Below are 12962 nucleotides of genomic sequence, written 5' to 3'. Positions count from 1 at the left end.
AACGACAGGGGATGGATCACTTGGTGATTACCTGTTCTGTTCATTCCCTCTGGGGCACCTGGCACTGTCCACTGTCGGAAGACAGGATACTGGGCTAGATGGACCCTTGGTCTGACCCAGTAGGGGTCATTACTGTGGTCATTAGTAGAGCTGGGCGAACAACTGATTTTTTGATTCGCTGATGGTTCCAAAAAATCATATACGGTTTGACCTAAACCAAATACAAAACTTCCAAATAATTTCCCTAAATTGAAAAAGTCTGTTTCAAAACACATCATTCAACCAAAACATTTTCTTTCCAGGTATTTTTAAAAGGTAGTTCCACAAAGTAGGGGAGATGGTGGTGGTGCCCACCTTACAATGTGTAGCCCTGTGGTTAGGGCACTCACTTGGGAGAGGGGAGACTTGGGTTCAGATCTCTACTCTAGATGTGGGAGACCCAGGCATAGAGGGTATTCTGGGGTGTGTGTTTCTCCGTCTCTCCTGTTTTTGAAGCTTTTGTTTGGCTTTGTATAAATATTCATTGGAGCAGGGACTTGAACTTGGGTCTCCCACCTCCCACATGTAATAGAGTCATTCTTGTTCTCTGGCCCGGTGACTATTTAGGTATTTTATACAAAGTGGAATAACTTCAACAAGAGAGATGAAGAGACAGATAATGCACATAAAATGGCATTTGATAAATATTCTTATGAACATGAGACTTTTGCATGCTCCATGAAGGTTGTTAAAGAAATAAACCTTATTCTTATGTGTATTTCTAGGAACTGACAGTGTAAAACTCTTAGCTGAGCGGCTCAAAATCTATTTTTCTCATCAAGATGAGCATGAGAGAGTACCTTATAATCTTACGCTCCATCTTTTCTTCTTTTATTAGTGGGAAATGACCACACCTAACAAGACACCACCAGGTGCTGATCCCAAGCAGTTGGAAAGGACTGGTACTGTTCGGGAAATAGGCTCTCAAGCTGTTTGGTCCCTTTCGTCCTGTAAGCCAGGTAAATTGTAAAACACAACAAAACAAACAAGTAATTGTGAAATTCAGGGAGGGTTTTTTCCTTTGAGGAGAATAAAATCTTTTTGACCTTGCTAAAATTGTATGATGATGAAATTGCACATAAATAAGCTAGTATTAATTTATAAACTAGATAAATCAGCAAATGATCACTGTTATTTCCTCTGTTTCTTCTCTTCAAGTGAATAAAGAATACATAAAAGTGACATAAAAATGAATTAAGCATACATTGTATTACAGTCCATTAGAAATAACTTGGGTCTAGTCTAACGTAGAAATAGTTTGCTAGGATAGCTATACCCAAAAAACCCTCCTAGTGTAGACACAGTTATTCTGGCAGAAATGTGCTTTTCCAAGTATAGCTTATACCTGTTCAGAGAATGAAATAAACTCTACTGTCAAAAGTAGTACACCTCTACCCCAATATAACGCGACCCGATATAACACAAATTCGGATATAACGCGGTAAAGCAGTGCTCCGGGGTGGGGGCTGCACACTCTGGTGGATCAAAGCAAGTTCGATAGAACGCGGTTTCACCTATAACGCGGTAAGATTTTTTGGTTCCCGAGGACAGTGTTATATTGAGGTAGAGGTGTATTTTGCCAGTGTTATTGTGTCAACATTGGGGCTTTTGCCAACATAGCTATGTAATTTAAAAAAAACAAAAAAACTATCCCCAGCTGACATAGCAGCAACACTTAAGGGTAGGCGTGCCATTATAGTGCGGTACTCTAAATGCTATGAGCAAGATAAAACAATAATCTTCAATGGAGATACAATGGTTTTGAATATGTCTCCCAAGCAAGAGTAGCTCTTTGACCATATTGTGTTTGTTGGACATATTCAAGTCCCTGCTACATAGATATCTGTCAGAAAATAATTAAATCAATTTTCAACAGGTGTGGGAACAGGGGTCATTGTAGGTTATGAGACTGTGCTCAGGTTGAGCATTCCTGATCTGATGTCCACATATATATTTCTGTTTTGGTTAACACAATGTACTTTTAGATTTGGATTATTAATATTCACTATTTATTGCAGATGGAGCTACTAACACTAACTAACTGAACTGTAGCTAATGTGGGGGAGTAGCAAAGGGGATGAAGTTAATAGGTTGAATGGCAGTAAAAGAGGGAAAGAGTAGCAAAGGGTTGGCAATGGTAAGGGACAAATAATCATGACTGGTATAAAACAAAAATCATAAGATTTAGACTTCCTTCATTTAAGAGATAATGTCAGTGAATAAAAGTATTGCCAGAGAAACGTGTACTTGAGGAGTCTCCCAGTTGTGTACTTTCATTCAGTAGACAGCTTATCCAAAAGAGTAAAGTTTCTTTATTTTTAAAAATATTATATAGTTAAGTATTAAAGTTGTTTGTCTGGCATTTTATTATTATAAAGTATATTATCATTACTTAAAATAATGATTAAGTAAAGGTTAGCCTTTTGATTACAAAATAGATGAATGACCTGAAAAATCAGGTATAGTAACATGGCAAACTATTCTGTTTTATGTTAGTTTTACAATGGTTCCTTTATGTAATTGTATCTGGTGTATTATACGTGTATAGAGCTCAATCCTGTAAGCATTCATGCATGTAGTTGTCACTCATTTACATGGGTACTCCCTTTGACTTTATTGGTACTATTCCACTCAGGGTTTTTAGGATCAGACCCATAATAAACAACAATTTAAAGTAATTTTGGCCCACTACCTCAGAAATACCTACTACACCTCTACCCCGATATAACGCGACCCGATATAACACGAATTCAGATATAACGCGGTAAAGCTGCACGCTCCGGCGGATCAAAGCAAGTTCAATATAACGCGGTTTCACCTATAACGCGGTAAGATTTTTTGGCTCCCGAGGACAGCGTTATATCGGGGTAGAGGTGTATTTATAAAACAACAAAATACGGGGGCCAGGAGGAGAGTAATATGAAGGAGGGAGGTTAAAGTGGCCAAGGATAACCGTAATAATTGTTCTTCTATAGCACCTTCCTGTCTTACTCTAAACCCAAATACAGCCACAGGAACTGTAGTGGATATCCCCAGTGAGGTTATTCCTTAGTCAGATCCTCTTACTTTTCAAGGTGGAGCCTTGGGATAGAGAACACGAATAACCAGGACACTTACAGCTTGTTAAAACATATCAAGTGTTGTGTGTTTCATAATAGCATACTTTGGGTGCAGTCTGGCCACACACCTTCCACCTCCCAAGCAGCACAGGTATCCAGTATAACTGCACTATTAAAGTGTTATTGCTTTTACAGAGTGTTTCAGGCTTTTTCAAATAAAAAAGGCCTTAAATATAAGGATCCCTTAAAAATATTTTAACTGATTATAATGTTAAAATTAGATTATCTTCTCCCCACCCCCCATTTAAAGTACTACAGAATATAAGAGCCTGTCTGCAAAATACTTGCAGAGCACAGCTGGGAACATATCAGAAATTTACAAGGAGAGTTCTAACAACAAAAGTGGGCCAAGTGCTTTACATTAATCTTTGTTGCAGATCTTACTTGGTTTATCAGAATTCTGGCATCTTTCTTTGGAAATGTGAATGGAAGTGACAACTAACACCATATTTTTTTTTTTTTAAACTCTCACTGAGTTTTAGTGAAGCTTGTGGCTAAGAGTTCCAAGTTCTGTTTTGCAAATAGAACTTTACAATATTGTTTATAGTCTTTGCCAGACAGACCTCCTCTTTTATTATGTTCTGTAAAAGGTTTAGCACAATTCTGGATGTTGGAAAAAATAGAACAGTAATCTGCAGATTTGGGACTTAATTCAGGGATATGCTGAATTTTTTAAATTCCCATTGGCTTCAATAAGAGTTGAGGATGCTCAGCACAATTTGGGATTGGGTTTATAAGAATAAGCTCTTCTGCATGCATTTTGCTTAATAAAGAGATCTGAAAACTTGAATGGCTAGAAGTACTTCTCACATGTGTGAACTTGCGTTACAAGGGTCATGGTAGCCATCCTGCTGAAATGATTTGTGTAATACCAGCAGCAACGGAACACAATACAGGAGACTGTAAACCTTTTTCTTTCCATTAGGCTTCGGAGTGGACCAGTTACGAGATGATAATCTAGAAACTTACTGGCAATCTGATGGGTCACAGCCTCATTTGGTGAACATCCAGTTTAGGTACTAAATATTTGTGTGATTTGTTGCATATGATAAGGCTAATAAATTGTGATTACAACTCTCATGAAAGTGCATTCAAAATTCTGATTGACAAGGAATGCAGAATTGAGCTCTCTCTTAGTAACATGGGTAGGAGCCAGTTAGATTACTTCATTTGCAAAATCTGTTTTATAAATGCTCTTACAGTTTTATTGTAGCAAATGACCAATTAAGCAATTGCCAGGTGAGTGCTGTGCTGGGTTATCTCTACAGTATCACAGCCTCTAAGATAGGGTGATATGTCTGCACTAGTTTTCTGTTTGCTTTTGGCTACAGTTCAAGATATGCGTGATGATATTTAGTGCCCTGATTTAACTGCCAATTAAAGCTGGGACACCTTTTCATGCTGTATTCCATTGTAGCAGATACGACTGGCTACAAGACTCTTGCACTCCATTAACGTGGTTGACTTCTCCCAAGACTGAGGTCAGGACTTCTGCAATTGAGTCTTGTTCTCTGTTGATTCCCTCACAGAACTGCTTTCCTTAACAGGGCACCATAGTGCATGATGAAAGATATATTTGCATTGGCTTGTGTTTAATTTTTATGTTGTGTTGGGTTTTTTTGTTTGACGTGTTGACAGTGTGGTTGCTAATGTTTCTGTAGGCATGTGTAGTTTGCTATTCATTGTAAGTTGTTTTATATGTATGTACTTTATAAAAATTATATGTAAATTCCTAGCTGCTACTGCATTAGTGGTCCTAAAATCAGCAGTGTCACATTTTGTATCAAGTTTTACAATATTTAAATCTCATTCTTGACAAAATCTCAAGAAACCCTTCCTTGGATAATTTTTCCTTAGGATGCTTACTTAGCCTTTGCTGCTTCTCGCTTACAGAAGAAAAACAACAGTGAAGACATTGTGTATTTATGCAGACTACAAATCTGATGAAAGCTACACCCCAAGCAAGATCTCTGTCAGAGTAGGAAATAACTTCCACAACCTTCAGGAAATCCGGGTAGGTCAGTGATTCTTCATCTGATAATTATGATTTATCTTTTTTTTTTTTTTTTTTTTTTTTTTTTTAAGAAGACATTGTCACCATTTCTACGGCAGTAATAGAATTTCAGAGAAAATTAGAAACGTGAGATGTCAAATGCAAACTTGTATATAATTTTTTCATGACCTTATTTATTTTCAGAATTGTATGTTTCACCATGTGTCACTGGCTTTGGGGATAGGAGTTGCAAGAGTTTGCTCTTAAACCCAGGTCTTTCACATAGTGGGACAATGCATTACCACCAAGTGGGCCATCATTATATGTTGTCAGAAACTTTGCTTTGCCTTTGCAGGGAATGTGGGTTTTTTATTTTGGTAATTTCTTGTAGTCTTGGAATATGTAAATACTTCCCTAAATTAGATCCCAGCAATATCCAATGCCATTATTTACATTCTCCTCATAATAAAGCTCTATAACTCTAAGGGCATGTCTACACTGGCAGAGCTATAGCGCCGGCAGCAACATTGCCGCTCAGAGCATGCTGAAGGGAAATGCTGTTGTGTGTTCACACTGTCAGTTGCCTGCGCAATACCGTGTTCACACTTGCAGTACTTGCATCGGTATTCGGACCAGTGCATTCTGGGCAGCTATCCAACAGAGCATCTCTTCCTCTTCTGCTACTAACTGTTGTGGGAAGGCGGACGGGGTTGTGGGGCATCCTGGGTCCTGTCCCAATGACCCGTGATGCATTTCTTCGCATCACAGCAATCCCTGTCCTTTTGTCTGCATTTGGTGTCATCTTTCAAGGGTTTGTGTACTGTGCACTCTGCCTCTTCGGTCTGCAGGAATGGATCCCGCACTGTTGACCAATATGCTGCTCGCTCTCACTGAATGTCACGAGTGGCAGTGGAGTTATTCCTTAAACTACAAAAGCAAGAGGAGTGTGACATTGATCTCGCCACGCATAGTAGCTACGACACGAGATTTCTTCTGGCGTTCACGGAGGTGCTGACCACAGTGGAATGCCGCTTTTGGGCTCGGGAAACAAGCACTGAGGAGTGGTGGGATCACATTGTGATGCACGTCTGGGATGACGAGCAGTGGCTGCAGAACTTTCGGATGAGGAAAGCCACATTCATGAGACTGTGTGATGAACTGTCACCAGCCCTTCAGCACAAGGACACGAGAATGAGAGCTGCCCTGTTGTTGGAGAAGTGCATGGTGATTGCACTGTGGAAGCTGGCTACTCCAGACTGCTACCGATCGGTCGCTAATCAATTCGGAGTGGGAAAGTCGACTGTTGGACTTGCTCTGAAAGACCGTGACTCTGGGCAATGTGCGTGACATTGTGGATGGCTTTGCACAAATGGGCTTCCCTAACGGGGTGTGGGGGAATAGGTGGCACTCATATTCCAATTCTGGCACCAGATGACCTAGCCACAGAGTACGTTAATCTGAAGGGATATTTCTCTATGGTTCTCTGGGCGCTTGTGGATAACCGTGGGCATTTCACGGACATTAACGCAGGCTGATCCAGAAAGGTGCATGATGCACGCATCTTTCGGAACACTGGCCTCTTCAGGAAGCTGCAAGCAGGTACTTTCTTCCCAGACCAGAAGATCACCGTAGGGGAAGTCGAAATGTCCCTTGTGATCCTGGGAGACCCGGCCTAACCTTTAGTGACATGGCTTATGAAGCCATACATGGGGAACCTTGACAGCAGCAAGGAGCGGCTCGACAAAAGGCTGAGCAAGTGCAGAATGACTGTTGTGTGCTTTTAGCCATTTAAAGGCCCGCTGATGCTGCCTATATGGGAGGCTGGACCTGGCCGATGACAATATTCCTATGCTTATAGCCGCGTGCTGTACACTCCATAATATTTGTGAAGGGAAGGGTGAAAGCTTCACTCAGGGCGGGACCACTGAGGCTCAGCGTCTGGAGGCTGAATTTGAACAGCCAGAGACCAGGGCTATTAGAGGGGTGCAGCACGGTGCCATAAAGATCAGGGATGCCTGGAGGCAGCAATTTGAAGCTGAAAGCCACTAATATTTGTTGCTATGCTCGGGAGTGCAGTGCTTGTAATGCTAGGAGGTAATTGTGATTGGTGCATACGATGCACTGTGAAGGTTTAAGAAAATTGCCTGTTGCTTTGTAGGGCTCTGTTTGCTTTCAATTAATGAAATAAATATTGCTTTCAAACCCTGGCCCTTATGCCGCTTGCCTGTGTGCAGCAATGGTGTGTGTCCTCTCCCCCTCTCCCCCGGCGCAATGGCAGAGTGGCTTGGGAAAGTTACCCTTAATGGGGCAAAAAACAAAGCAAGTCTGCCAAAGAACTTGTGGCAGCAGATTGCCCAGTATCTCCATGAGAGTTTTGTGGAGATCTCTGCGGCAGATTCCTGTGAAGAGGGAATCAATCAACACCCTGTTCTGCCGCTCAGACTAGGCATGTGGTGGTGTGCTCATCATACAGACACAAGCCTGCTTTCTGCAACCCTCCTGCCCCCAACAACTCGCTTCAGCAATTCCCAAAATCAAAGCCACTTACCAGGGGCCTCCTCTCCTGTTTTGCACTTCACCAAGCTCTGACAGCTGTGACTGACTAGCCTCCTCTGGGGTAGAGAAGAGCTCCTGGCTGCATGCATCTCTGACCTGCGAGTCATCCTCTGCATCATCCACATCCTCGTCCAAGATTTCCTCCTCCGGGCTTGGTCCACTCTCGACTGGCATGTGAGCCACCGAAGTATCCACAGTGGCCTTTGCAGTGGAGGTGGGGTCGCCATCAAGTATCGTATCCAGCTCTTTGTAGAACTGGCAGCTCATGGGCTCAGCACCGGAATAGTGGTTTGCCTCCCGCGCCTTGTGGTAGGCATTCTGCAGCTCCTTCACTTTGACCCTGCACTGCAGTGTGTCTCGGTCATGGCCCCTTTTTGTCGTGCATCGTGAAACCTGTCTGTAGGAATCATAATTCCTATGTCTGGAGCGCAGCTGTGACTGGACAGCCTCCTCTATCCAAATGCTGATGAGGTCCAGCAGCTCGGCATTGCTCCAAGCGAGGGATCGGCTGGTGTGTGAGCAGGCATGGTCACCTGGAAAGATGGGCTGAGACCACTGCACGCGTCACTGAGCAAACAGGAAGGGGACTTTCAAAATTACCAAGGAATTTACAGGGTGGAGCTCACAGTTGGTCACCTGAGAGCAGGGCAGTAGAGTTCAAACCGATGACCAGAGGGGTGAGAACAAGCATTATGGGACACTTCCCGGAGGCCAGTTGTAGTGCTGTAATTGATCAGGGTGTCTACACTGGCACCGCGGCGCGGTAGCCCCAGCACAGAAAGCTGTACGCCTCTCGATGGGGTGTCGTCTTTATTTTTTATTTTTTTTCTTTTTTATTTTTTTACAGCGCTGCAACTGCGCAGTTTCTGCTCACTAAGTGGCTTGGCAGTGTGTAGACCTCGGGAGTTACAGTGCAGAAAGCTGCTTCACTGTGCAGAAACTTGCCAGTGTAGACAAGGCCTAAATATGTAGATCTTATAAGGGATGGGATTTTCAAAAGTGTTCAGTATTGGTTTAGCTGTTCCCATTGAAGTCAATGGTAGTTTTACCACCTAAAGTGTACTTGTACTGTGATGTGGAGGCTCTGGTTTTAAATGCTTTTGTAGCGTTAGACTGAAAACTAGCAGAGGTGGTAATGTCAACCATGAATCACCTTTCTTAATTTCTTTATGAAACAAATGGGCAATTAAGACATTCTGGTGCCTAACTAGAGATAAGGGTTTAAGAATTTAGGAAGAAGAATTTTAGTGGGTGGTACAGGTGTACAGTGCTACATAAATATTCTTTGCAATCAGATGTTTCTTACTTCTAGGAAGCTAGAGCTGCACTGGTGAATTGGGATCTGATCCAAATTCCATTGAAGCCAATGGTAAGACTCACTGCCTCCAATGAGCTTTGGATCAGGCGATTATAGCTACGGTCAAATTCCAAAAATAAGGTCTAAATCTCATTTACTTTAAGGCCCCTTTGCACTGTTCTGCCAGTGTAAAGGGGCATTTCATAGTTACCAACTGCTGACTACACTGTAATCAATAGTCATTGCAGAGGGGAAAATCACAGTACTAACTCTTCCAAAAATTGAAGTACTTCAAAACTATGTGAGATCAAAAATGCTTGGATTAGGTTACAATTGAAGACTATCAGTAAAAGTACGTTGAAAAACAGACAGGTATGCTGGTAAATACTACTTTGCTTTTGGGTATTCATACTTTTTTATTTATTTCCTTATTTCTTTATTTATTAATGGAACTCGTGACCTCTTCCTTGATACTTCTCTTGCACTGGCCAGCAACTGTTGGGCATACACGTGGGTATAATGCAAATATATGTTGAAAAATCTTATATTTATTTGTCAAAAATACTTCTCAAAATTCTCAAAACTAGAAACTCATTTTCCATTTAATTCCATGAAAATAAAGGCTTATGCCTAAGGCCTTGAGAAAGTCATAGTCAAAATTGAGTATGGAATGTTTTGTAAAGTTGCTGGCTTTGTTAAATCATTACGTCATTAACTCCCCAAATCTTGCTTTTTAAACTCCATATTGGCATTTAGTGATAAAATTTTTTGTCATGAAGCCTATGACAAGTCTGAATGGTTTATAAATAAATAAAAAATAAATTAATGGAGATATCCTATCTCCTAGAACTGGAAGGGACCTTGAAAGGTCATCGAGTCCAGCCCCCTGCCTTCACTAGCAGACCAAGTACTGATTTTGCCCCAGATCCCTAAGTGGCCCCCTCAAGGATTGAACTCACAAACCTGGGTTTAGCAGGCCAATGCTCAAACCACTGAGCTATCCCTATGATGCTATTGAATAATTTTCTGCCCCCAATGTGGTTTCTAAGTGATAGCTTGCATTTTGAATACAAAGTCTTTTTGGCAAATAGTAAAAGCAAATTTGAGACAATTCTTGGTCTCAAATAAGCTGACCAAAAAGAAAATAAAGCAGTTGGACTACTCAGGAGTAGATATCATAAATTGTTCAATTCACTTTAACCTGCTAATTAAAATGCCTCATCATCAGCTGCTGGTTGATACAGTGGGAGACCTCAGCTGTCCTGCATTGTGGTAGCTGCTCCAGTGGGGTAGGAAATCCTAAATGATTAAAAAAACAAAACAAACCAAAACACATAAATATTGGTGTGCAGAAACAGAGAGGGGGGAGATAAGTGATAAACTTGTTGCCCCAGAATAGCTTTCAACTCTAGTGCATCTCATCCTGGCACCACATTTATATCCATCCCCTGTAAACCACGTGGTTATCTCTCAGTTTATTAACATAAATCCTAAGGTACCATATTTCCATCCTGAATGTTGAATCCTGAAGTGAGGTTACAAAAACTTTATTCCTGTTTTTTAAAGAAGTGAATCCCACATCGTTTTAAAATTCACTTCCTCTGCCACTCTTGTTGGTCTCTTTTTGGATCTTTTTCATGCATTTATGTCACAGCAGCTTGAGAGTGCTATATACTATAACAGGGGTCAGCAACCTGCGGCACAAGTGCCAATTTTTAGTGGCACGCTACTGCCAGCCGGGGTCCTGGCCGCCAGCCCCGCTCAGCCCGCTGCCGGCCTGGATTATGGAACCCCAGACCAGCAGCGGAATGAGCCACTCAGCCTGCTGCCGGTCTGGGGTCCTGGCCGCTGGCCCCTTGCCAGCTGGGGTCCCAGCTGCCGGCCCCGCTCAGCCCGCTGTTGGCCTGGATGGATGGGACCCAGGCCGGCAGCGGGCTAAGTGGGGCCGGCGGCCGGGACCCCAGACTGGCAGCGGGATGAGCCACTCAGCCCGCTGCCGGTCTGGGGTCCTGGCCGGTGGCCCCTTGCCAGCCATGGTCCGGCCGCCGGCCCCGCTCAGCCTGCTGTCGGCCTGGATGGATGGAACGCGGGCCGGCAGCAGGCTGAGCGGGGCCAGCAGCTGGGACCCTGGCTGGCAGGGACTGCCGGCCGGGACCCCAGACCGGCAGCGGCTCAGCCCACTGCCGGTCTGAGGTTCCGTCTGCCGCCCACGCTGCTGGTCTGGCACGCAAAACCTTAAATTAATGAAGACTTGGCACACCACTTCCCAAAGGTTGCCGACCCCTCTACTATATCAAAGTGGGAGTTGAATTTTTACGTTGTTTGTAATTTTAGTTTGTTTCATTTCCAAAGCATCCACTAGATGTCACTGTTGTCTGTAATTACTATCCTGGATTCATATCCTAAAATCCATTCTTCCAGTAATTATCTTTTTATAATGGTATGTTTTAATATAATATTCTACATACAACCTAAGTAAAGCAGTAAACTCCACTTTTGAGGTTGTGTGTGTTTAGTACTTCATAGACAATTTGAGACTTATCTTTTTACTGTCTTAGACACAAATGCTGTTAATTATATACTGGATTGTTGTCATCTGCTGTTTCTCAGGCTAATCTGGAGTATTTTTCCACCTTTCCCTTTGTATATTTTTCATATAAAATCTTTCCTTTTAAAATTTTGTAGAGAAAAAAGTAATTACACACAAAACAGCTTTTGCTTCCCTTTTTATATTGAGGTGTTTTAGTACCTACTCACTAATATTAAAGATATTATCTCACATGAGACCAATAATTCTTATACATGCCAGGTGTACATACATTTCCTTACTGCAAATCTGGGAAGAACATGTAGCCTTCAGGCTGCTAATTAATGAAGTGCAACACTTTTATGCTGTAAAAGATTAATAGCTAATTCCTTGGGCTGTCCATGTGAAATATTGGCATCAAGTGCTACAGTTTAAATATCAAAAAGAAAATTATAAAGTTTTTAGGAATTGTAAGGGAACTGTAATAAATTTTTCTCAAAACGTAGTTTTACTTTTTTTTAAACTCTTCATCAGTGATGAAACTGAGTTTTGTTTTTTGTTATCTTCAGCTTCTCTGACTCAGAAGTAAGTGGTTAAAGCAGTGTGAACTATTACAAGATCTTTAAAGCAAAAGCCACTTCATTATACAATGATTCCGTTGGTTTCAGGACTGATTAACTCTGTGGAAAATCCAACTAAATCTTTTTATATTTTTCCATGGATACTTGCCCAGTTCATGGAGTTTAATGAAAATCCTATGATGCCTTCATGTGTTTTCTTTCTACTGACAACAATCAGAGTTTTCAAAAGAATAAAACATTGTTAGCCTAGGTTTTTTTTTTTTTTTTTTTTTTAAATAATTAACTAAGCATTTCCCTACCCTAGGGTGGATATTTTGAGACCCAGGTGCACCTTTTTAGAGTCATAAAGATTAAATGTTCCCCCCCCCCCCCTCAGTACATTCCCTTCTTCTGAGGAATACATCACCACTACTGTCCTTCAAGCTGAGGAGGACCGGACTCCCTTTGGAGTCTGGAAGCATTACTCCCTTACTCAGCTGCAGGAACGAGTGTTGGGAGATGTGAGGTAATCCCTCCTCTCCAGGGGTTAAGTGCACTGATTTCTTTGCATCATTCCACTCCAGCCTAGGGAGCAAGAAATTGAGACTGGAAATGAAGCAGAGTTCTTGCATGCAGCAGTGCAGACAATACTACTGGGCCAGCCCACAGAGGCACTTTTGGGATAGGAGCCAGACTTCAGTGCATGGTTCAAGATGTTACACTTCCCTGTGATGTGAAAATAGTCAAAATGTGAATGATATGAGTAAAATTTTATGCTGGGTTTCTGGTCTCTACCGATTATTCATCATATCACCCTCTCCCCACACCAAGATATTTAAACTGTGAAAAGTTATCTATTAAGAAGTGTTAC

General features: G+C 42.0%; 1 protein-coding gene across 9 annotated transcripts in view; it reads left to right on the top strand.

Moving 5' to 3' along the window:
• ANAPC10 (anaphase promoting complex subunit 10) overlaps positions 1–12962 on the top strand; it is a 72052-nt gene that overhangs the window by 7670 nt on the left and 51420 nt on the right. For 8 of the 9 annotated variants that reach the window (XR_010561437.1, XR_010561438.1, XM_065404903.1 and 5 more), the window contains 3 exons: positions 878–998; positions 4084–4174; positions 5052–5172. Coding sequence is in view for 7 of the 9 variants with exons in the window: in XM_065404903.1 (XP_065260975.1) it covers positions 884–998; positions 4084–4174; positions 5052–5172 (327 nt within the window). In the remaining 2 variants the exon portion in view is untranslated. Of the gene's footprint in view, positions 1–877; positions 999–4083; positions 4175–5051; positions 5177–12962 lie in introns of all 9 variants that reach the window. The other variant, XM_065404901.1, reaches the window with a different exon arrangement.

Source organism: Emys orbicularis, chromosome 5 (assembly GCF_028017835.1).
Source record: "Emys orbicularis isolate rEmyOrb1 chromosome 5, rEmyOrb1.hap1, whole genome shotgun sequence".
NCBI classification, from domain to species: Eukaryota; Metazoa; Chordata; order Testudines; family Emydidae; genus Emys; species Emys orbicularis.
Note: the sequence above shows the minus strand (reverse complement) of the source record. Positions and strands in the feature narration are given on the sequence as shown.